This window comes from Muntiacus reevesi, chromosome 16, assembly GCF_963930625.1.
Source record: "Muntiacus reevesi chromosome 16, mMunRee1.1, whole genome shotgun sequence".
Lineage (NCBI taxonomy): Eukaryota > Metazoa > Chordata > Mammalia > Artiodactyla > Cervidae > Muntiacus > Muntiacus reevesi.
Window position 1 is genome coordinate 25124480 of NC_089264.1, and position 26123 is coordinate 25150602.

The following is a 26123-nucleotide window of genomic DNA, read 5'->3' on the forward strand; positions in this document are numbered from 1 at the left end:
CAGGATAGATTTAGAAGAGCCATATCTCCATTTAAGAGATGTCAGAAACACAGGCATTATCCTTAATATTATACTTCCCTCTCCTTCACCCTTACCCCCACGCCATCCTGTCACCATATCCAGGCATCTCTGAAGATGTCAGGTTTACTTCTAAATGCTCTCAATTCCATGCGCTTCTTCAGTACATTGCAGTCCAGGATGCAGCTGGGTCTTGTCTGCATGACCAAAGCTCTCTCCTCCTAGCTGCTGTGCATCTACTCTGAACTCTCAACTCATCTTTTCTGCAACTCAGGTCATTTCCCCAAAGACCGAATCTGATAAAAACCTGCTTTCTCACCCGTCTCAGCAAACTGCATACATCCAGCCCTGAATGTCTTCCTGTCACTCGTAGGGTGATGACTGGGTTCCCTAATGTGGCTTACAAGACCCTGAGTAAGCTGGTCCTGCTTACATCTCTCAGTGCACACCTGCCAAGCCTCCCTGCTTCCCCCGTTGTCTGTGCACCTGTCATACCAGTCACCTTAGACCCCTTTTCTTGCTGTGCTTCACTCACCCCAGGGCCTTTGCACATCCTCTTCCCTCTGCCTGAGTCATTCTCCCTTCCTTTCCTTACCACTTAACGTCTTCTCTTCTTGCAGACCCCGGTTCCTACCCCAGTCACTTACCTAGGGAAGCCCTCCTGGACTGGCTTCCCTGGTGGTTCAGCGGTAAAGAATCCTCCTGCCAGTGTGGGAGACGTGGGTTGGGAAGATCCCCTGGAGGAGGAAATGGCAACCCACTCCAGTATTCTTACCTGGAAAATTCCATGGGCAGAGGAGCCTGGTGGGCTGCAGTCTGGGGTCGTGAAGAGTCAGACACGACTGGGCATACATGCACTTTCTGAACTACTATTCTAGGTCAAATCTCCCTCTTATCATTTGTATTGATCTTATGTTCTTCTCCTTTAGAGCACCGTCAAGGGTGATGTTGTCTTTAACACATTATTTGGTAAAGATGTATCTTTCTATCTAGACTTTAAGATCTCTGGGGACAGGGACTATGTCTGTTTTCTTACCTCCATTTATCACAAGATGAAAGCAGTGCCTAGCACAAAGTAGGAACTCGAGAAATGTTTGTTGAAGGTTGTAGATAGATGAGTGAATGGCTTCTCGAAGCACCCGTTGTTGTGCCAAGTAGCATAATGGAACATTGGTCCATTTCTGATATGTTGGAAGCTCAGCAAGGACAAAAACAACAGATGGAGGAAGAGATTTTCTACGTGTAGGCCCCAGAGAAAAGGGGGCGGATGTGACCTTCCTGGCAGAGAAGTCCCATCTTCCTAGTCGCATCACAGGGACACGGTCCTCTCCAGCTTTTCTTGAGGCTCAGCTCTGCCGGCCCTTGTTCTGCGAAGCCTGGTGGGCTTCCATCCACACGCTCCTCTGTTTCTACCTACATGCTGTTCTCATTCCTAGTCAGGAAAACATGCTTCGCTTTGAATACCTAGAAATTAAAGAGGTACTTTAGGGGTCTTAAAACATGAGTTTCAGTATAATTCTCCATCCTTTGTTTGGCTGAACAGACATTTTATGTACCTTAGCAAAGTATAATACTATAATAGTCTGGAGCTTGGGCCGAGGACTGAAGTTGCCTGAGCATCCCAGCTCAGGCACCTGTGTAATCTTAGGAGATTTATTCCATGTGTTTACGCCTCAGTTTCCTTATCTATAAAATGGGGATAATATTTCTACTGCATGGGATTATTGTGGTACACTTTAGAACAGCATTGTCTAATAGTAATATAGTGCAAGCCACATATATAATTTAAATTAAATGTTCCACTAGCTATATTAAAAAAAAATCTATAAAATAAATAAGCTTCATGGATATATTATACAGCACAGGGAAATATAGCCATGGTTTTGTAACTTTGAGTATAGTCTTATAAAAATATTGAATCACTACGTGATACACCTGAAACTAATCTTATAAATCAAGTACAATAAATAGTAAAATGAAATATATGAAATTAATTTTTAATGTATTTAACCCAATATAGCTGAAGTATTATCGTGTCAATGTATAATCAAAAATAAAACAGCTGTAAAAAAATAAATCATAAAAAAGAATGAAATAATGCCATTTGCAGCAACATGGATGGGCCTAGAGATTGTCATACTGAGTGAAGTAAGTCAGAAAAATATCACGTGATATCACTTATATGTGGAATCTAAAAAAATGATGCAAATAAACTTATATACAAAACAGAGACTCACAGAAGTAGAAAACAAACTATGGTTACATGAAAGGAAAGTTGGGGGTGAATACATTAGGAATTTGAGATGAATAGATATGTACTACATATTTAAAATAGATAAACAACAAGGACCTGTCATATAACACAGGAAACTACAGCATCTTAGAATAACTTATAATGGAAAAGAATCTGAAAAAGAATAGATATGTTGATGTATATGTATGACTGAGTCACATTACTGTATGCCTGAAACTAAAATAACATTGTAAATCATCTATACTCCAATTAAAAATAAATAGGCAGCTGTTCATGAGAACTTTTACATTCTTCAGAATGTTAAGTCTTTTAAATCGAGGGTATATTTTACACCTCCTAGCACATCTCACTTTGAACTAACCATGTTTCAAGTGCCCCGTGGCTGGAGCCTGCTGGGTTAGGCAATGCTGTGTTAACTCATTCGAATAAAACACAGTACTTAAAATAAATAACACACAGTACTGAGTATGGTGCTTAGTTCATAATTAGCATTTGACAAATGTTGGCAAAATTAATATTCATTTTAAAACATCAAAGTTGGATAGACAAACATTTGACTGTGTGTTTGCATATATAGCCACATGGGAGATGCCTCAGATCTGGTCTTGTTTCTGTTTCAAAGGATAAAGAATTGAATTTAATGTTCTCATTTGTTCCCTGTAAGGTGGCCTTTGGGTTTCAGAACAAGGTCAGTTTGGGGGTTTATGGTCGCCTTTTCTTCTGGAGGTGGGAAAGGGGAAACTCGGTGAGCTTCAAGTGCTGCGTGCCTCTGTTTTCTTGGCTCTTCCCTGTTTAATTGTTGGAGCTGGAACAACTTGATTTTAAAAGAAAACATATGGGCTGAGAGTCACTGGGAGGACGTTTGCTGATGATGGAGCAGCAGAGCTATGTGTGGGCTGAGGTCCCGGCCCTGCACCATCGCTTAGCGGTTATGTGCTCTCCTGGACTTCAGATTCAGTGTCTTTCCCCAAATCCTCAAACCTTGTTTGGGAGGTCACAGTTAAGGCAGGAAATATTGGAGCAAAATTGTAAAGGAAATTGTCTTTCAGTCTTCTTTAGACCCTGATTTTTTTTTCTCTCTTCTTTGTCAAAAACTTTGTTTCCAATCTGTTTATATGATTTGGGAAAGAAAAATATTTTTTTCAGAGTGACAAGTAATCTTTCTTTTTCAAAGAAAAAGATTATTCAAAGAGGAGAAAGGTGACCCACCACTGAATTTCTGTTTTCTATGTTACTCCGTCGCTGTCACCAGCATGGGGAATGTCTGTTCTACAGCCAGTTCTTCATATGAAGGCAAGGTTCTCATCTCTTTTTACTGTCTCAACTTTCCATTGCTTCCTTGTGTGGGTACATATGATGTCTTCATCATATCCCATATACTTCTAACCTGAATGTATCAACTTTCTGTCCCACAGAGGAAAATGGGAACTTATCACTACTGGTAAGAACACGAACGTTGGTGTTACATTCATGTTGGTCCAAATCTCTGCTTCTCCACTCAGAAGCTGTGTGCCTCTGAGCAAGTTAATCTTTCTTAAAATGGAGTTAATAATAATGCCTCTTTCAGAATAAATTGTTGTGATGTTTAAGAGAGACATGGCATACAAAAAGCATTAGGCACAGTGCCTGACAAGTAATAAAGAGAACTTAATGTTAGCAATGAGGCAGGGGTGAAACAGATCACCAGCCCAGGTTGGATGCATGAGACAAGTGCTCAGGGCTGGTGCACTGGAAAGACCCAGAGGGATTGGATGGGGAGGGAGGTGGGAGGGGGGATCGGGGTGGGGAATACATGTAAATCCATGGCTGATTCATGTCAATGTAAGGCAAAAACCACTACAGTATTGTAAAGTAATTAGCCTCCAACTAATAAAAATAAATGAAAAAAAAAAAGAACTTAATGTTAACAATGAGGCAGGGGACCTCAGCGATGACCTGTCTGCCCTCCTTAGCAAGAGGGACAGTAGACCATGGTGTCCTCTGTCACAGCACCCCACCATTGCTCGTGATGACAGTGTGATTTACTGTGTCAGGGGAGTGACCTGCCTTTGTCTGCAAAACACTTAAACACGAGGAAGTCTCAGATTTGGGCTGAGTTTGATGTCAATAAGGATGTAGGTCTACTGGTCTCCCGTGTGTGCACTTGTCCCTGTTACCCTACCGTGCTGGCACCTATGAAAATGAAAGTGATGTGCTGAGTGGCATTATTCTTGTACTACAGAGACCCAGAAGCATTTTGAATCATTGAGAGACTGGTGCATTTGTGACTTCGAATAGGAACTGTAAAGTGAAACGGCATTCTGGTGAGGGCAGTAGAGAGGCTGAGCATAGTAGTTTTTCGCTGGCCTGCTGAAAATACATTTTTCTAAATGTTCTCAGACTTCCGGGACCAAGGGTGGCTTGGAAGAAAGGGGTCCTTCGGTTTTGCTCCATCAAGGCCACGGTGCCGAGCTTTTCTGTGTAGGAACTCAGAATGCATCAAGGGCTGTGTGCCTGCAGTGTCAGATAATTGTCCAGGCTTTGGGAAGTTCTGCTTATAAAAACACCACCACCTTTTCCGAGCAGTCACTCCTCTGTTATTTTCAGTTCCCTCTTTTCCCTCTGCTCCTGCTGTTTTCCCAGCCCCTTTTTGAATTTATTAGCCATTGCCTACAAAGTGTCGGTAACTCCCCGCTGCGAATGGCATAGACCTCGCCAGGTGGACCCTTCTCAGATTTCCCTGAAACTGGAGAGAGTAACCACCCTCTCTCTCATTTTCTCCGCGGCTCCCTTGCAGTGGACAGCTTCCCTGACGTTTAACTTGATCAAGATGTTAGTAAAAGAAACAGCGTGCGCCACGCCCTCAGTCTCAACCTGCCCACCCTCTTTCCGCCTCACGGTTTGGAGGGGAAACTCAGAGTTGCTGTGGATGATAAAGATGAGGATGAAGATGTGTCTTTCCTTGTGGCCAGTTGCACCCAGTCCTGATCGCCGAGCTCTGAGTGGGTGGACAGCCGTGTGCCATGTGTTACCAGACCTGTGGAACTCTGGTTATAAGACACACTATTATTAGAGGTACAGTCAAAGGTGGGGGGGAGCAATTAAACTGAGACATCATCACTTTTAAGACACATCCCAATTTCAGAGATGTTAAAGTGTGCTGGAAAAATGTGTCTCTTAAAGGAGATGGAATGCCGTGAGAACTGATTCAAAGGGACTATCCCCCTGTTACTGTTGCTCCCCTCCCTCGCTCCATACTGGACGCAGCTGATGGATGGCAGGGTCTGTGTATTTTCAACTCAACCTTGCGTCTTATTTGTGTGCTCTCTGTTATGCATGATGTTATAGCACTGAGTTTAGGCCAAGTCATGGGAGCCCTTTCAAGTACAATGTAACTGTTATAAGTTTCTGACGAAGATTCCAGGTGTTTTCTTTGGGTCATCCTGGACTTGATAAGGGTCCTGTTCCCTTTTGAAGGAGTGATTAAGAGTTGTCTGAGGGACATGATGGGTTTCAGCAGGCCCTCCCTGCCCCAGCCCACTCATGATGGCATGAAGGCAAGGAGAAAACCTCCAACTCTGCTAAATTCATGCCCGTAGTTATCCATTTTCTAGTGAACATCATGCTTAGGTTTATGGGGGTACTCACTGCTTCCTCTCCAGTCCAGAAAGGCAGCATTAGACATTATTGATGACTTTAATTTTATTCAAGATTCTACCTAATTATTATTCTTTATAATCTGAATGACTTGTAAGCAAGTGCTGTTCTTAATGTGGTAATAATTTTATCAAGGGGATGGTGGTATTTCTTTTCCTGTTGAAGACCGTTAGATATTACAGAAAACTTTCTCAGCAGATAAAGTAACAAAAAAAAAAAATGATTGAAACTTTGTTTGTACTAGTAAAAATATGGCATTTACCCTCATACTTATACCACTTTCTTGCTTTCTTTCAGTTTTTGGGAATAGCATTTCTTGGAATCGGTCTCTGGGCGTGGAATGAAAAAGTAAGTCAAACATCATTAAAATGCACACATTTTGCTTGTAAGAAGCTGCACGTTATATGCTGTGTCTTTTTCCTCTTTGATAACTGCCAAGTGTATGGAAACATGGCTCTTTAACGAAAAAATACCCCTGAAAAACAATGTCACAGTTCAAAGACTCAAGAATGGAGCCTAAATTGGTCACTGCACCAAAATAATTACAGAAGTAACAACACACGTGCATAAACACAATGTGTAATTGGAATTTTATCAGTTCGCCAGAGAGACATGTTCCCATGGAGCATGGCCTCACTCTGGCACAAGAATTTCAGTAATGCATATAAATAATACTAACAATTCTAAATAAGCACCTGGATCCTTTTTTTCTCTTTTACTTTTTAAAAAACCCTTTGGAAGATTATTCAAGCCATGAAATTGATATTTGAGTGTGAACATTATGTGCTAAACTGTTAGCATGTGGTACGGTATGGAGGAAACTAGATATAATTCATGTTTGAAAAGCAGATAAACTTATCAGTGTTGCTAAAGAGTGTGAACACTAGTGTGCTGATTGGAAATGTTAAGGAATATCCAAACTTTGTCATCAAATTTTGCACAGTAAAAGAATAAATCTGGATCTAGGGAGAAGGCTATATGAAGACACAGTGTTCTGGGTGGTTTATTATGTAAATAACACCTTCAGGACAACACCTCCCTGCATCCATTCCTCCATTTCCCTTCCCATTCATACCTTTTAAGTTTTTTTCTGCAGCTTCTCCTTCTGACGCCAAGCAGTGGAATTCAAAAATAAGTATATACTCTTTTTTTTTTCCTTCTTTGGACATGAGATCATTGGCAGCATTTTATCTGTTCTGGTATTTGGCTGCACAGTAAAGCTTTATCGTCTCCCACCTATGAGAGTGAGGGAGTGGATGGATTGGTTAAAAGTTGTAACCTAAGACGTTAGCTGAAATTTTCCCAGAAGACCATTCTCTTATCACATTGACATTTCACCCTCTGAGCTTGACCAAGGCCTGGAGTCAGGCGTTCCTTTGAAGTGGTCTGTGTATTAGGAAAGGAGGAAAAAACTAAGAAAGTTCAGCAAACAAAGCCCTTCAGCTGCAAGAACGCATTTCCACAAGTAAAACAATGTTTAGATAGATTGTATCCAGTAAAACTCAAAGTAAATCCAGAGTTTTGAAATTGAACCGCCATCTGTTTATTTTCAGAATACTTGTACAGATTGTGAAATGTTTATGGAAAATGAACCACCTTCCAGCAACCTCATGAGGAAGAGTGGTGACTATACATCAAGGGAAACAAATTAAGTTCCCAAAACAGAGAGAATTTTATCTCCAGAAACTTTTCTGTTGAATAACTGACCTTCTTTTGGATTATGATCAGCTTCTGCCTCGATCCCTTTTATGAGCTTGGAGGTTTGTACTTATGGAATCTCAGAAATTCCACTTTTAGAAGCCCTCTTTTGGTTCAGGGCCAGATCATATAGCTTTGTGTAACTCTTCTTTAATCAGTCCATTTCTATCTGCTCTGAAAAGATGCTGGAAGGCATTATATGAACTAATTGTCTGTTCTAGCAATAAACAGGCAATATGTTGTTTTGGAGGTTTTTCTCTTTGTGAAATATAATTATCCTTTTGTCTTATCGGTCGCCCCGATGTCTCTTTTTTGATAAAATCACAAAATTCTAAAACCGGCAGTATCATACAAACATCAGAGCAAGGGGATAATGTGGTCTCTAGGGAGGGATAAAATAGCAGTTCCCTCCTTTGTCAGGGCTGGTATCAGCAACGGGAAGGCTTCTCTGCAGAGCTGGAGTTATGGTGGGGTTGCCCAGCTACTGTAAAGCAGAACTCTGTGAGCTGGGACTCTGTGGAGGTAGCGGAGGGTAGAGGACATATAACAGCCCAGTATGGTGCGCGCTGGCCGTGTGTTTGGGCCCTGAGTCTGGGGGTGAGGATGCAACAGCAAATGATGCTGAGTCCCAGTCCCCTGGGGCTTGTCTTTAGTGGGGACCCCAGCAGTAAGCAGTTAACCAACCAGGGACACGTGTGCAGGTGTGGATGAGTGCTGAGGAACGCAAGGTATAGAGTAAGGGCCACTTAGAGAGTGGTGGGGAAGAGGGTCTCTCTTATTTTTTGTGAATTTATTTTTGGCTGTGTTGGGTCTTTGTCGCTGTGCGGGCTTTTCCCTAGCTGTCGTGAGCGGGGGCTCCTCTCCAGTCGCAGTGCAGTGGCTTCTCTTGGGGAGCACAGACTCTAGGGCGCACGGGCTGCAGAGGTTGCAACTCCTGGGCTTCGTAGTTACGGCTCCTGGGCTTTGGAGCGCAGGCTCAGTAATTGTGCCGCATGGATTTAGTTGCTCTGAAGCATGTGGAATCTTCCTAGACCAGGGATCAAACCTGTGTCTCCTGTTTTGGCAGGTGGATTCTTTACCCCTGAGCCACCGGGGAAGCCCCGAAAGGGATCTCTTTTAGATAGAGCACTTGGGAACGGCCTCCCTGACAAGGGGGCGCTGGAGCGCCTTGGTGAAGTCAAGAGGGGTCTGCAGAGCACTGGGGGAATCGCATTCTAGGCAGAGGAATTGGCAAGTCCAGTGGCCCTGAGTCAGGCACTTAGCGATTCCGAGGAACAGGAAGGCCAGTAGGAAGGGAGAGCCAGATGTAAGGCAGGTGGCCAGAGAGGCAGGCAGAGTCCGGAGGGGCAGGGCCTGTAGAGGTTGAATGAGAGGAAGTTACCAGGGCATTAAGGGAGTGTCCTAATCTGGCTTTTGTTTTAAGATCACTCTGGTTGCCATGGGGGGGGGGGGGCGGGGGTTGGGAAACCACAGCTCTGGGGCTGAAAGACCAGAGTTCAAATAGCGACTCCTTCCTTTGCTGTCATCGTGACTTTGGGCAAGTGGTTTAGGGTCTCTGGGTACCCTTCCCTGGTTTATGCAAAGGACACTCGTGTCAGCTTGTAGGGTTGCTGTGAGGATGAAGTGGGGTGGCTCCCCACACTGGGCCTGGTGTAAGGTCCACGCTTTCTGGGACATGGTTCCATTCCTTGGATGCCCTGGTGCAGTGCGTCCACTTCTACATGGGCACCAGCAGAGAATGGGGGCTTTGGAAGTGGCCTCAGATTTTAGGAGCATTCCAGGCTCTGATCTGTGGACTGAGAAACGGCTTTGTTCTGGGGTCTCTTAAGGAGGGTGTGATGTTCATTGATTGACTAGGTAGCTGCAGAGGCTGCTCCGCTGAAGCCCCTGGGGATAAGTTCTAAGCTAGACCAGGCCACTGCTGGGATGATGTTCTGAGGTGAACCGCAGCCGGCTGAGGGTGACGGCCGCATGCACCTGCAGGGCGGGTCACACCAGCCTGTGAATCAGTAAATTCCCCCAACGGAGATGTGGTGACATTTACTTGAAAAGAGGCCCAGAGGGTAAATCCCCAAACTGGGTCACGGCTGGAAGGATCAGATTTCTTTAATAGATGGGGTTTTGCAAATTTTTATGTGGAGCACAGAAATATTGGAGGCAAAAATCGTTACCTCTCTTACTTAATACCAGGCTGCGATTTAGGACTAATATTGCAGTTGAATATTAGACATAATAATTAAATAATACATTTAATCTAACTTCCACATCACAGTCAAGATGCAAAGGATGAATGTGTCTCCAGGGGAAACTGGTTTATGCGCAATTTTTCAGAAATCATAGGATCTGCGGTTTTAGAAGGAACGTTAACAGTCACGTTGCATGAATTACCGCCACAACAAGCTTGGCAGCGTCCAGCAGTAATCACCTCATCCATTCAAAGAACATTATTGAGCGCACAGCATGGCGCATGGCTTACGCTGGATTCTGGGCATGTAATTCCTCAGGGAATGTATGTTCTAGGATGCACATGCTTATATACATAAACTATGAGTGCTAGTTTGTTCTAGGGTGGGCGTGCTTATGTACATAAACTACACTTCAGTCATGTCCGATGCTTTGCGACCCCATGGACTGAAGCCTGCTAGGCTCCTCTGTCCATGGGATTCTCCAAGCAAGAATACTGGAGTGAGTTGCCATTTCCTCCTCCAGGAGATCTATAAATAAAGTAATACATTGCCGTTCGTGCTAATTTGGAGTGTATGGAAGTTGAACTGTTCCTGGGGCAAAGCACTCACCACTTTTCTCTGGGTTCCTCTTACTGTTAGAAAGACCTCCCTCCTGCCAAATTAGAATCATTCATGGAATGTAGGTCTGCCCCATTGGGTCCCATTGTAAGCCCCTCTCTGTATTAGTCCTTGGTGTGGCTCCTTGTGAGTTTCCAGGCTCTGGCGGAGGTGGGGGATCCCTCCACCGTTTTGATCTCACTCCCCTGACCTCCCTGTGGGTCCTCTTCTCCAGGGAGAGGGTGCTTTAGGGGCCGTAGAGGGTATGGCCGGATCACGTCCCCTCTCTCCTGTCAGCTCTCAGTACCACTTGAGGTCACACAGTGTATCACTGAGGGGGTCTCAGGTTGGTCCAGGTCCAGCTGGGTTTCCTCCCTCCGTCTCACATCTGGTTGATTTTCAGAGGCAGATGCAAGAGTCCAGATTGCCCCAGGTCTGTTCTACCTGCCTGTCTACCTGCAGAGATTGCTTTGGAGCTGGAGGCTCTGTGCTCTGTCAACCAGCACACTCCCCACTCCACTCAGCTTGGTTTTAGCCGTACTTTTGATCAACATCCTTGCTCAAGTCCTCCTTTTAACTCAGACCTTCCTTTAACTCCTTGCCCTAGTGCTACCTGGCAAATTTGGATTCAGTAGGTCTGGGGTGTGGACACCGGAAGGCTCTGTTTTACAAGCTTCCTGTATTTTTCTGATTGCAGTCAAGTATAGTTATCAGTGATAGAAGGCAGTGACATATTGAACAGGCCGAGGACAGAACCCAATGACTTGTCACTGGAAATTTCCTTTGGGGTTGACATCATTGACTTGTGTGTGCCCTTGGGTGTCGTTAGTCAAGGAGTCTCTAATCCATCTACTTGTCATTATATCAGACTGTCTTTCTGCATCTTGTCTTTTCTCTGAATAACTAGCCTAGGACTCATGTGAACCTGGCTAACACTTTCTCATTGAACATAATTTTCTTGCCCAGGTACCCAGAAACCTTTATCAGTCAAGTGAGGACTGAGGCATGTTTAATCATTCTTCTCTTCTAGGAACACTTTCCTTCTTGGCTCCCAAGACCGTCACATTCTTGGGTTTCATACCTCATTAGTAGTGCCTTCTCATACTTGTTTGCAAAGTCCAGCTGCCTCTTGAACCTCTGAATTCTGGAGAAACACCTTGTTTCTCTTCACTCTCGCTTTGGGAGTTCTCATTCAGGCTCAGGGCCTCAAGCGTCATTGATCACTGATGACTTCCAAATTTACATCTGTGGTCCTGGCCTCCTCTGAACCCCAGTCTCATGCCCAGCATCTCTGCGGAAAGGCCCGCCAGGCTTCTGAAGCTTCAGAACCCAGAGAAACAGTCCTAATTTCTCCTCTCACACCTTCTCTTCTCAGTTGCAGGAGATGACGGCTCGGTCCTCTTCACTTGCTTGGGTGTTCTTGACAACCTTGTCTTTTCTTTCATGCCGCATTCGGTCTGTCAGCAAACACTGTCAGCTCTGTTTTGAAACTGCACCGAGAGTAGGGTTTCTTCCAGCCACCTCCACTTCTATACACTAGTCTAAGCTGCCACCTTTTGCCTCTGTTAGTGCAGACACCTCCGTTGTTCCCCAGCCTCTGCTCTTGTGCCTCCACTCCCAGTCCTGGCCGTCTCCAGATAGATAGCAGCCAAAGTGATTCTTTTATTTCTTTTTTACTTTTATTATTACTTTTTCTATCTTTGGCCACACTCACAGCCTACGAGATCTTAATTCCTTGACCAGGGTTTGAATCTGGGTCCCCAGCAGTGAAAGCGTGGATTCTAACCACTGGACTGCCAGGGAATTCTCCAGAGTGATTCTTTCGAGCATAAGGCAGATCTGTCATGTCTACTCCAAGCCCTCCAGCGCATTTGCTGTCTCACTCAAAGCTGTGTGCAGTACTGTGCTCCTTCCGAGTCCTTGTTTCCCACACTGCCCTCCCCTGCTGCACTCCAGCCCCTACTCGTCGCCTTGCTGTCCTCCGCCATCTCAGATGGATCTACCGCCCTGGGGCCAGGTCTGCTCGTCCCCAGAGGTCCAAAGGCTGCTTTCCTTTGCTTCCTGGTCTCCGCTCCAGGCTCACCTTCGTCTGCGGGCCTCCCTGGCCTGTTTGAAGCAGCCACTCTCACGCTAGTCCCAGCCCCTTTCTCCACTCCTGTATGCCTTTCCCTCCCTCTGTGTTGTCAAAGGACTTACCACTCACACGGATTTTTTTTCCCCCCTAAACAGGGACTTCTGCTTACTACTACACTCTAGTGCTTAGAACATTAACTGACACGTAATAGACATTCAAGAAACATTGCTTGTGGGAGAATGAATGAGCAAAGGGAAGATGAAGGCATTCTTCTCAACCCTGGCTGTATCATTCAGACCTCTAGTAAGCATATTATCAGTTCTTACAGCCTAAAAGGAAGTAAAGCGACAAGTGGTTTCTGATCTCTGATATGGTAGGGGTTCAGTGTTAGAAACAGCAGATTTCTAACATCCAGGGGAAGAAAATTACTTCTGGTGTGTAAGTGGTAATCTGTGTATGATTGTCTTAAGGAAGAATTGGGGATATCTTCCCTCTTCTGTTTTGCCCAGTGTTTATACCTTTTCCCTGCTTTGTGTGGGATTTTATGCAATTTGACTTCACCAACCCAGATTGAACCCTGGGCTCTCGGCAGTGGGAGTGAGGAGTCCTAACCACTGGACTGCCAGGGAATTCCCATGTTAATGCTTTTGACTTAATTCTTAGGTAGGGGCAGGAGGCTGGGTGATAGACCACTAACAGTCGAAAGTGGAGCTGCTCCCACCAACACTGTTGAGGGCAAGGGGGAGACTCGGCTTTTCCAAGTGGGAAGGTGCGCTTCCCTGGTCCTCCGTGCGCGCTCTTGAGTCCTCTTGCACCTCCTGCCACCGCTCACACCGCACCAGCCCTTTGGGTGGAGGGCGAACCTGGCCTGGCTGGTGTGACCTGGAAGCTCCTTGAGGGCAGGAGCCTGTCTTCTCCAGCCCATTATGCTCAGGTCTAGCACAGTGCCTCCTGGTGCTCATGACCACATGAATGAGAATGCGCTGGAGAGCTGTATACATTGTGGAAGTCCCCATGGGGTCTCCCTCCCGAGTCCCCCCTCTCATCTGTCACTGCACTCTCCTGGCCTGGCAGGAGGGAGCTGGGGCACAGTGCTGGCCCTGGCAGGCGGGATGGCCATGAGAGGAGCTCTCGAGTCTCTCACTGTTCTCCCTGGCTGTCCTGGGGACAAGGGTGAGTCTGACTACTGTCTGTAATGCCAGTCTCAGTTCAGAACCCACAGTTGCTGCCTGTCACGATTGTGCAGTAGGCTCAACTTGGAAGAACGTTCCCTATTTTCCCAGGAAGGAAAAATTAGACAAGGAGATGCAGTAATTCAAGCAGTTCATAACGGTGGTGGTCAAGGTAGCCAGAGGGAAGTGGTAGGTGGCAGCGGTTACCCAGGCAACTTAAAGAGAAAAATGCTTGCCTCCCCTGAGAAAGTACTTTAAGCAGACATTTCTGAGATGCCGAGAATACTTTTGAAGGCTTCATTAAGTGGACTGAAATGTAAGTTTGCATCTCTTTCTCAATTGTCCATGTAATCCCCGCAGGTTCTCTGTTGCAGTTGAAAATCTGCAAACTGAACAGCTTTTGTTGAGTACCTGGAAAGTCAGCCTGTGGTCTGAGGCGCTGTAACCAGTATGCTCAGCAGAGGCATGAAATATGTTAGCGGAAAAAAACCTTAATTTTTCTCTTTTTGTATGTCTCTGTAAACTTTTTTGCAGAGAATTTTATCAGGAATGAAAATTCAGGTGGGTCAAAAATTGAGTGTCTTTGTTGTCCACCCTCAGATACTGCAGTCCTACCTTGGGTCAGGAAGATCCCCTGGAGGAGGAAATGACATCCCACTCCAGTCTTCTTGCCTGGAGAAATCCCATGGACAGAGGGGCCTGGTGACTGCAGTCCATAGGGTCGCACAGAGTTGGACATAACTGAAGCGACTTAGCACGCATGCCTTCTCATTTTAGGCACCAGTCCAAGCCCAATTATTAGCAATGAAAATACTAGTCACTCAGTCATGTCTGACTCTTTGCAACATCATGGACTGGTGCCCCCCTCTGTCCATGGAATTCTCCAGGCAGGAATGCTGGAGTGGGTTGCCATTTCCTTGTCCAGGGGATCTTTCTGACCCAGGGATTGAACCCGGGTCTCCTGCACTGTAGGCAGATTACTTACTAACTGAGCCATCAGGGAAGCCTGGTTATTCGACAGGGCAGGATAAAAATGGAAACCCCAAACCTCACTTTGCTGTAAAATGTTTGCCTTGCCTGGCACACTCAACCTTCGGCCCCTGGAGAGAGGAAGGGGTGGGGCCTTTGCCCCCTGCTTCCTCCTGTCCCTCCTCCCCGATCCCCTTGAGGTTTCTCTCTCCACTTCCTGCCAGGGCAGAAATGTGGGTGCAGCTTTGCTCTCTGGGCCTGGCAGGTGGTAAAGGGGATGGTGCCTTGGTCCTTTTGAAGTTTCTCCAAGACTCCTTCTACCTGCGGTTCCCTTCAGCTGGGTGGCATCCCTGTTCTAGGTGGCCACCCAGTACCCCTGCCCAGACCTGGTGTCTCCAAGCTTCCTCAGGGATCTTCTTGAAACTTCCTTACTAGGTTTTGGATAAAAAGAAATCTGCTCCCTTATCTAGGAAGTAGAGTCACACAACACAGCAACTGCTTTCTCCCGAGAAATCTCATTCCATAACCCAACCCCTCACCCCCTTTATTTCACTGTGGTGTGTAAGACAAGTAAATTCTCTGCTTCATGGTGTGCGTGTGTGTGCACACACACACGTGCACACAGCAAGAGGTCATCCTATTCACTTGGGTTTTCAGATCGTGATCAGTAAAGTCTGAAGTAAGACTACCATATTTTCCTTAACATTTTAGAGATAGGTATATGTTTCCATATACCTATCATAAACATAGGTATATGTTTCCACTAGCTGGTGCTAGTGGTAAAGAACCTGCCTGCCAATGAAGGAGACATAAGAGACTCGGGTTTGATCCCTGGGTCAGGAAGATCCCCTGGAGAAGGGCATGGCAACCCACTCCAGTATTCATGCCTGGAGAACCCATGGACAGAGGAGCCTGATGGGCTGTATCCATAGTGTTGCAAGGAGTTGGACGCGACCGAATGACTTAGTACACATGCACGCACATATGATGTTACACTGGAAACAAGAACAGTCTTGCCCACTGCTGCTTTTTCACTTTAGACAGTAGAGCATCATGGTTGGAAGCCTGCTCTGGGATCAGGTGGTGGGGCTCAAACCCCTGGTCTGCCACTTTCTCACCTGGGTCACCTGGCAAGTTACTCCGTCTCTGGGTCTGTGCGCTGCCATGGAGAGTTAACTGTGAGGAAGAAATTATCCAGGTAGCTCCGTGCCTGGCAGAGTCAGCGCTCAGTCGTGTGGCTCTCACTTGGCTTTCATCCCACAATTCAGCATCACCACAGGGCCTCCCAGCAGCTTCCTCAGCCCCTACCTGCTGCCTAAGGACTGAGCTTTCCGAATTCGCACGTGACCCTCCTCTGCTCAGAATGCCTTCAGAGTCAAACCCAGCCACGCTCCGCCAGCCTGTCTCCTCTCACCACTCGTGACAGTCACATGTACACCCCGTGGGGGGCCAGGTCTGCCACTGTGTCTCTGCACTTGCAGACATGACCCTCTGCCCTCCCGTGTACACTCACTTAACACACACTAACACCTCTTCCCAGAACCCTCCTCCTAACCTGTCCCCCCTAGACTAGTCCCTGAGGGTGTCCCCATATGTTCACTCTGAATGTCCATGACTTGCACAGTACCTGGCACGTCTCAGGTGATTCCCAGGAAACTGTTTGCTGAGCAACTGAATGAGTTGTGCATCCCTGAAGCTCTAGAATACAGTGATCACCTACCCCCACGTTAGACTTTTCATTTGTTGTTTGGTTTTTGTTTTTTTGCTTTAGTTGCAGGGACAGTCTGACCAGAGCCTCTATTACATATTTCAGTTTAAACTCTTTACTTAGGAATATTCTGGATATGTTTCTCACCTTCTGCACATGTACGTGAAATACCCGGAGAGTGGCTCGGAACATGCTGGGTTTTTGAAAAGTGACACTTTTGCAGCTGGCTGTGTTTCCTTGTTCCAAGAGGCAGTTGCTCCACCCAGGTGGCGGAGGTGGTTTCGTGGCCTGAGCGCGGTACCAGCGAGGGCACCGCACGGCTGGCCTCCCCATCGGTGGCTCGGTTGCAGGATTTTCTAGAGCCCTGAGAGACGACTGCCTCTCTTCTTCTTCCTCACCACAAAAGCAGGTCATGGCCATTTTTTATCTTCAAGAAAGGATTACTTGAATCTCACCATGACCTTTTCTGACAAGAAAAGTACGGGAAACCACATGTCTTGAAAGCGTCCGGTCTTCCCTTAACCTCGTGTCTCTTCGCCAGGCTGTGAGTTATGCTGCCCTGCGCCCTTACATCTCCCTGAACTGCTCAGGTCCCAGCGAGCTCCTGTCTCTCTACATCCTCTCCCTGGGTGCTGCAGCAGTTCCTTAAGACAGATGGGGGTTCTGGGGTGTGCAGAGCAACTTTGCCCTGTAACACCTTTAGAGGATCTCTGATGAGTTGTTGGGGGGCAGGTGGCCCTGTGGCCCAGCTTGGACTCCCTGTGGTCATTGTTACTAGCTCTCCAGGACCATCCCTACCAAGTAGCTCATTTTCTTGAAACTGTCCTGTGGTGGCATTCTTGCTCAAGTAAGGAAATGCTGCTCCCCCTCTTTCTCCAGGAAAACTGGTGGCAGTTTCCCCCAGTGTAGCAGTGTAGAGAGGGTGGGTGAGGCGGGACGCAGGATCGTAAATCTCAAAGGGGCCCATCTGGCCTGGCTGTGCCTGCACATTCCATAGGCTTGTCTCTCTGTTTCTCATCCAGCCGCTGGAAGGAATGTGCTCTTATATGCCAAAGCAGAAGAGTCCCAGACCGTAGGGGCTTATTGATGCTATTTTTTATTTTTATTTTTTTTTTTTTTGCTGTGTGAGTTGAGAGAAAAGAAACTGAAGCTTGCCAGGTGGCACAAGGAGGCCGCTCTGCGCCGCTGGAGAAAACCACAGACGCTCCTGAGGTTTATGGGCTTGAAACCCTCCTGGAGTTTGCTTGCATGTTCAGATCTGCACGTGTGTAGAAACATCTTCCAGGAAGAAACAGTGACGCTCAGAACATAGTCCTTGATTGCAGAACCCTGGAAAGAAATGACTGAAATTCCAGAGATTATTGAATGCATGAGGTGCTGATGAGGAGACGGAAGTTGGAGGGAAGATGGGCTGGTTTTTCACATCCTGACTGAGACATACCAGGGTCTTCCCAGGTGGCACTAGCGGTAAAGAACCCGCTGGCCAAGGCAGGAGATGTAAGAGACAGGAGTTCGATCCCTGGCTAGGGAAGTTCCCTTGGAGCAGAGCACGGCAGCCCACTCCAGTATTCTTGCCTGGAGAATCCCCTGGATGGAGGAGCCTGATGGGCTACAGTCCGTGGAGTTGCATGGAGTCGGGCACAGCTGTGGTGACTGACACATACCAGGCCTATCAGACCCCTGAAGGATGAGACCTCACGGGGAGTGGGACGTGGTTTAGTAACTGGAAAGTCAGCCAGCAGCCGTGACTGTCTGGTGGCCAGGGTGCCTGGTCGGGTTTCCAGGCGGCAGCGGCACCCCTGGCCTGGTTGAGGTGTGTGATCTCGGCCACGTGGCGGCTGACCTGCGCCTGGCTGCTTCTCACGGCTCTCTTCTCTGCTGCGTCGCTTCTTTGTACTCTGGGCTCCCACCCCTTAGTGGCTTCTGCTTATTCCTAGCCGTTGCTTCCTCCTGACCTCGCTCTCCCTTCTGCCTTTATTCTGAGTGCCTTTCAGGTAACTTCCCATTTCTCGAGAAAGAAGGTTGATTGGCAGGTCAGTTCCTCCCACCTCCTTAAGACATCATCCTACATGGGTGTGGCTTCTTGGAAGGGGGTCAGGCAGGCCAAGTGCCACAGCAAAATAGATTTCTCTCCAAAGCTGTTGGTTAGAGGCCCCTCCAGCGTGCTTCTATAGCAGCGGTCCCTGATATTTTTGGCACCAGGGACCGGTTTCGTGGAAGACAGTTTTTCCATGGGATGGGCTGGCGCTGGGGGATGGTATGGTTCAGGCGGTAGTGCGAGTGATGGGGGGTGGCACAGGAAGCTTTGCTTTCTTGCTTCTTGCTGTGTGGCCCCGGTCCTAATAGGCCATGAGCAAGGGACTCCTGTTCTATAGCATTCGTTGTTGTCCTCTTAGTCCAGTATAGTAGTGATGAAATGATGATGCTGATAAACTTGAATTCTTATTATTTGCCAAAGATGTAGCCTAATATTTGAATTTACTTGGATTATTTTCTACATCCTCATAGTAACCTTATGATGTAGGGTACCATTTCACAGATGTGGAAATTGAGGTTAGGCAGGCTTGGTAACTTAACCAAGATCACTCAGGTAGTAAGTAGTGTAACTGAAATTCAAGACAGTGTAGTCTGTATTGCAGCATCCTCTCTGTCTGTCTGTCCTACATTTAACCCTTATCTGTTGTTCAGTTATCAAGTCGTGTCCAACTATTTGTGACCCCATGGACTGTAGCATGCCAGGATTCCTTGTCCCTCACCATCTCGTGGAGTTTGCCCAAGTTCATGTCCATCGCATTAGTGATGCCATCCAACCATCTCATCCTCTGTCATCCCTTCTCCTTCAATCTTTCTCAGCATCAGGGTCTTTTCCAAGGAGTCATTATTCACATCAGATAGCCAAAGTATTAGGGCTTTAGCTTCAGCATCAGTCCTTCCAATGAATATGCAATGATTTCCTTTAGGATTGACTGGTTTGATCTCCTTGCTGTCCAAGGGACTCAAGAGTATTCTCCAGCACCACAGTTCGAGAGCATCAATTCTTTGGCGCTCAGCCTTCTTCATAGTCCAACTCTCACTACTGGAAAGACCATAGCTTTGACTCTACAGACCTTTGTTGGCAAAGTGATGTCTTTGCTTTTTAACACACTGTCTAGGTTTGTCATAGCTCTTGTCTGAAGTGAAAGTAGCTCAGTCATGTCTGACTCTGCAACCCCATGGACTATACAGTCCATGGAATTGTCCAGGCCAAAATGCTGGAGTGGGTCGCCATTTCCTTCTCCAAGGGATCTTCCCAACTCAGGGATAGAACCCAGCTCTTGTCTAGGCTACCCCTTTTTCTGGATTCCGGGGGAGATTGCAGGTGAGCCAGGGAGCTTGAGTACCGGATGGTTCGTGCAGAAGGAGACTGGAATGTTCTCTGCCTCACCCTAGAGCAGGCTTGTCTGAGTGGCTGGAATTTCAGTCTCCCTTGTATGGTGACAGATGTCCATTAGTACGTTTCTTGTTTGTTGACTGTCTAAACTTCTGTTATAATGATATTGCCTCAGCTGTGTTCCATTAATGTATCTTATTTCTTAGACACCTATTGGTCTCCTTGCTTAGTTCTGTGAGATACTGTCTAGTACTTTGGGGATAGTGGAAATCTATTTTCACTGGTGAATCATCACTCAAAAGTTCCAGATTGATACGCCAAGAGCTAGTTGTCTTATAGCCAATTTGTGGACTGGCTAATTTGCTGAAAGTATTTGTTTCAACTTTTTAAACTGACTGCTATTCATTTTGTCTTTATAGCAGCACTTTGTTATGGCCAATTTGTTTTTGCTTCTGCTGCGTGCTGCAGTGACAGCTGTAGACTTGGAAGAGACTGAGAGTCACAAGAATATAGATACAGGTATAGACAGTATGGGCTTCCCTGATCGCTCAGTTGGTAAAGAATCCGCCAGCAATGCAGGAAACCCCAGTTCGATTCCTGGGTTGGGAAGATCCACTGGAGAAGGGATAGGCTACCCACTCCAGTATTCTTGGGCTTCCCTTGTGGCTCAGCTGGTAAAGAATCCGCCTGCAATGTGGGAGACCTGGGTTTGTTCAATCCCTGGGTTGGGAAGATCCGCTGGAGAAGGGAATGGCTACCCACTCCTGTATTCTGGCCTGGAGAATTCCATGGAGTCTATAGTCCACGGGGTTGCAGAGAGTCAGACACGACAGAGCGACTTTCACTTTCATGTAGATAGTATGAATATGAAGAATTCTTATGAATGCTCATTTATACTAATGTTTCTTAATATAATCTTAATATATTAACAGGCTTCCCAGGTGGTGCCAGTGGTATAGAACCCGCCTGCCAATGCAGGAGACGTAAGAGAGAGGGCTTCAGTCCCTGGGTTGGCAAGATTCCCTGGAGGAGGACATGGCACCACACTCCAGTATTCTTGCCTGGAGAATCCCATGGACAGAGAATCTATGGGTTTGCAAAGAGTCAGACACGACGAAGTGACTTAGCATGCATGCAATGTATTAACAAAGAATATGTGTATAGGAAATCCACCTGTATTCTTGAGACTGTGGTATTTGAATATATTCTTCTGTGACCTGCAGTCTTGGTCTCTGGCTTTCTCTCTCACTCTGACTCTTTCCTTTTCTGTCTTTGCTGCTGCTATACAGATCTTCACCTTCACATCAACCATCTCAAATGACTAAAGGAATAAGTACATGTAGACAACTACTCCGCTCCTCATCCATTTATCCTTATTCCGATTAGGTTCCACTTCAGAGGATGATATTTTCTGAGCTTACACACAAAATCTAGTACCCTTGACGTCTTTGACTCCCAGGGCGTTGCTGCAGAATACACGCAGAAGGAAGAGGAGGACTTCCTAGTGGGGTGAACATGCAGGCTGTATGTGTTCTCACATCAGCAGTAGTTTGGGGTGCAAAGGAGGGCAGCCAGGTAACATTTTGTATTAGCTTTTTTTTTTTCAATACGTTTGAGTTTTAAAAAGTTGTTATTTAAACCCAAGGACTGAACATTCAAGTCAATATGGAGAACTAGAGCTGAAGTCATGTACGTATTGTCGGTGACATGGACAAAACCTAAAAGTTCCTTCCATAATTGCTTGTTTCATAAATGATGCTGAGTTGATAGTGAGTCAACATGAATGAGACAATTTACACTGACTCAGTTGCTGTGTGGACTGCAAATAGCAACTAGCTGAGTAAAGGTATCGTTAAATCTAACACTTGTCTCTTCACCTTCCCATCCCACCTCCTGTCTGCTTCCCACCCCATGCCCAACACTTTTTTCCAGTGTAAATTGGGAGCTTTAGTTTTTTGTTTTTTTTGTTTTTTTTTAATAAAAACTCAAGTGGATAAATTCTATTTCTTTTTTCTTCCTTTTTTTAAATTGAAGGATAATTACAATACTGTGTTGGTTTCTGCCAAACGTCAACTTGAACTAGCGAGCCATAGGTATACCTCTGTCCCCTCCCTCTTGAGCCTCCCTCCCACCTCCTACCACATCCCAGCCCTCTACGTTGTCGCAGAGCCCCAGTTTGAGTTCCCTGAGTCGGTCTGTTTTACATGCGTTAGTGTGTGTGTTAGTAGTGTGCGCTCTCCAGGGAGCTTTAGTTTTGGTTGTGCTTGTATGTGTGTCTGTGTGTCCGTGTGTGTACCCACACATGCAGCGATAAAGCACCGTGTATTCAATGCCTTGTTCTGTTGTGCGGAACTCTTCAGGTGCAAATCGGCTCCAGTTAGAACCAGTTTATGCAGTCATGGAGTCTAAGGATCCTGAGTGACTTGCAGAACTCTTGGTCAGGCCAGGATCTAAATATCGGCAGGATTTCTCTCCCTACTCTCGTTACCCATTTCTCGCTGCGGACTGACTTTCTCCACAAAGTGAAAAACACACAGCACGTGGCTCCAGAGTTGAACCTTTCATAGCTTCAGCCACTAGAGACAGATATTTACTCTAAATCCTGGGGTTGAGGAAGGGAATTTCAGGCCTTCTGACTCTCACCCAGGTGGTGGGGTTATGTGAGAACTCTGAGTAGCTCACGGAGTGGGTTTGGGGAGAGTGGACTTTTATAAGGAGGAGGAGGCCCTGTTCCCAGAAGAACAGGGTGGTGGCCTCCTCTAGGTTCCTCGAAGCCTAGGTGTCTGCCGCCGACGGGCTTGCACATTCCTGAGGATTTACCACGAATCTGAATGTCTATTTTAAATCCCTTGGCTGACTTAACTGTAATCTTAGATTTTTTTTTTCCTTCTGGCTTCTTGTTAACTACAAGTTTTAATTATAATTATTCTTCAGCTGGCATGTTCTAGCACTTCTTACTCATTTGTCAAATTGAGCTTAACACAATCAAAAAGTCCAGGGAAAGACCCTATCTTTGAGACAGCAGAAGGCTGAACTGTCATTTTTGTAATCCACAGTCTTTGTTGCCATGATTATGTTCAGCTCCTCTTTGGTCGCTCTGTGTAGTTAGAAGCAGTAAGACTGCTCTTTAGTGACTATTTGGAGGCATCGCACAGGTGAAAGTCTTTTTTTTCTATCTCCATTCAGGTAAGCCATCCTAATCATAAGGAAAAGAAAACTGGGCTTTGACTGCCACGCTTTGTGTTTTAAGATTTAAGTTGGTTTCCAACAGATAACTACCTGGAGTTCATTAAAAATAAAGTTCTTGGTCGTCTTTTCTGTCCTTTGCAGAATTTTATTTCCTCCGAGCTCTCAGTATCTGGCTCCAGCCCTGTCTTTTGCCACAATGTAGGATTAAATGAGTAGGATCTGCAGTCCAGCTCAGGGCCCCAGATGATTGTTGTTTCCATGGAAACAGTTGAAGGCCTCTCAATTAAAATTGCCCCTGCAGGCTGGGGAATCTAAAAGTATGAAAATGAGTTTGTCTGAGAAGCCAAATTCTCATATTCCAAATTAAACCCAGAGAGGACAGTGCCCCAGGAATCTACTGACAGTTGGGATTGCACTTTTTTTTGCCTTTAAGGGAGGGAATGTCTTGGTATTTCAGGCCCAGGTGTGTATGTGCGTGGGGGGGTTTGCTTGTTTTGCTGAATTCCCCAGATAACTGTCCCTGTTATCCACGGAGCTTTGTGTACAGCCATGGATCACCAAAGAGTGTTTGGGAACAATCTGATCTTTGCTCAGACTTTGGTGTGAATCACAAAACAACAAGCCCATTAAACATGGATGAAATCATAGAATGGTCTTGAAGTTGGAAGGAACCTAAAGGTCAGTAAGTCCCTATTTCCCCTTCACTTTGAGAATCCCTCCTGGAGCCCTGCTGACGGAGGTTCACAGCTTTGACTTCCCCGTGAGGGGAGCACCCCCATGAAAGGAAGCCCTGGTTTCTCAAGCAGCCTTCTCCAACCCATGACCGGAGACCTGCTGGCCTTAAAAAGGTCTCTATACTGGAACTGACATCTCTTTCCTGTCTCTTCCAGCCTTGGTGCCAGGTAAATTGAATCTGCTTCTCCGGTAATTAAGTTGACTTTATAAAGTGTAAGAATGTTATCATATAGCCCCAAAGCCCTCTCCTCTTCTGGCTGAGTGGGTCCAAAATATCAGGACCTGAAGTATCAACACCTATGTTTATAGGCATTCTGAGGGGAGAGGTTGATTTCTCCTCATTGCGTGACCCTCACCACTTAACCATCACTTAGATTTTGTCTGACTTCTCTAGCAATTTTTTTTCCCCTCAGCATCGTTTGTGTAGGTGGAGAATTGATTATGGTATTTCTGTGTGTTCCTTTTTCCCTGTGCAATACTCATAGTTCAGAACTTGGAACTCTAAGAAACACAAGATTGGATCAAACCATTGGTCTATGCAGTTTCATGAAGGGTGTGGTTGTCTTGTATGATGTCACCCCAGACATTAGTGAATACACCCTACATTCCTAAGTGTTTAATAATCCCTCAGCCCTTCATTTGTGACTTTATTTAAACCCTGGCCTTTTTCATAAGGTTTAATTGAACATTGTAAGGGTCCTTTATGCCTCATGTGTACTATTATTAATATTCTATTATTGTCCTTAAGGTGACCCCTGCCCACCCCCGCCCCCCACAAGAATCAAAAACCTTACAAACAAACTCTTGTTCAGTGTCGCTACAACCTTCAGTTCAGTTCAGTTCAGTCACTCAGTCGTGTCTGACTCTTTGTGACCCCTTGAACCGCAGCATGCCAGGCCTCCCTGTCCATCACCAACTCCTGGAGTTTACTCAAACTCATGTCCATTGAGTCAGTGATGCCATCCAGCCATCTCATCCTCTGTCGTCCCCTTCTCCTCCTGCCCCCAATCCCTCTCAGCATCAGGGTCTTTTCCAATGAGTCAACTCTTCGCATGAGGTGGCCAAAGTATTGGAGTTTCAGCTTCAGCATCAGTCCTTCCAATGAACACCCAGGACTGATCTCCTTTAGGATGGACTGGTTTGATCTCCTTGCAGTTCAAGGGACTCTCAAGAGTCTTCTCCAACACCACAGTTCAAAAACATCAATTTTTTGGCTCTCAGGTTTCTTCACAGTCCAACTCTCACATCCACACATGACTGCTGGAAAAACCATAGCCTTGACCAGACGGACCTTTGTTGGCAAAGTAATGTCTCTGCTTTTTAATATGCTGTCTAGGTTGGTGATAACTTTCCTTCCAAGGAGTAAGCGTCTTTTAATTTCATGGCTGCAACCACCACTTGCAGTAATTTTGGGGCCCAAGAAAATAAAGTCTGACACTGTTTCCACTGTCTCCTGCTCTGTTTCCCATGAGGTGATGGGACCAGGTGCCATAATCTTAGTTTTCTGAATGTTGAACTTTAAGTCAAAATGGGTTAAAACATAAAAACCCTAAACTCTGGTGTTGATTAGTGCTGACTGAGAAGTGCTGGGAAGCAAATACATAGCTTCCATTTGGTAGACAAGGATTATTGAAGTAGGTATTCTGTTCTGGTTCTAAAAAATCAATAGCTGTGAGATCTTCAGCAAGTCACCAAACCTCTCTGTTTCCATTTTCCTCAAGTATAAAAGGAGATGATTGCTTCCTATTCTTCCAGGTTATTGGGAATGCTTTGAAAACAAATTGTTTAATTTTAAAGGCTTTATAGCAAACTATACCATGGTACTCTGGGGGTATTTTGAGAGCTCAAAACAAATTTAATAAGATAAAAAAAAATTGATGATATTGGATATTTAAGACTCACAAACTCCCACGGTTTCAAAAGAACAGTAGCTGGCCTCTGTAAGAATGAATATTAAATATATACCTTCCATTATAGAGAAAAAAAATCTCATATAATTTCTAACATAGATTCTGGGTACTATTTGATGTGGTATCACACTTAAGGAAGAAAAGATTTCAGTAAAGAAGTGGTATTATTTGTGGAGAGATGAAATTACTCTGGGTTCTTTTGGCAGGAGAATAAACAGGTTGCAAACTGGGGAATAGCCTTTGATTTGTAAGTCATTTAAATCCCAGTCCTTAAAAAAAGGGGGAGTGAGGAAATACCCTAGTAACTCAACATGGGTAGGCCATCAGTACATACCACCCAAGTGGGCTTTGGGGATCTGAGCTCGGTGAGGTCTCCTGAAAGTTCAAGGGTAGGCCTGAGGTGAGTTTTTCTCTGGAAAACTTTTAGGGTCTTGGGGCTGGGGCTGGCTGCCATGTTAGCTTTAAAGTGTTAGCAGCTCTACCCTTACTTCCTGAGAAATGCCAAGGGCTCGGAGCTGGCCCTGGTCTGGCATCTGCATGCCTTGGTTCCGTAAGGATGCCTCCTTTTGGGTGTTGAAAAGTGTTTTTCCTACACATCTGTTTTTCA

General features: G+C 45.8%; 1 protein-coding gene across 1 annotated transcript in view; it reads left to right on the forward strand.

Moving 5' to 3' along the window:
• The window catches only part of TSPAN5 (tetraspanin 5), a 185157-nt gene that overhangs the window by 138987 nt on the left and 20047 nt on the right, over positions 1-26123 (forward strand). Inside the window, exon 2 of the mRNA XM_065907460.1 lies at positions 6206-6256. Coding sequence (XP_065763532.1) covers positions 6206-6256 — 51 coding nt within the window. The remainder of the gene's footprint in view (positions 1-6205; positions 6257-26123) is intronic.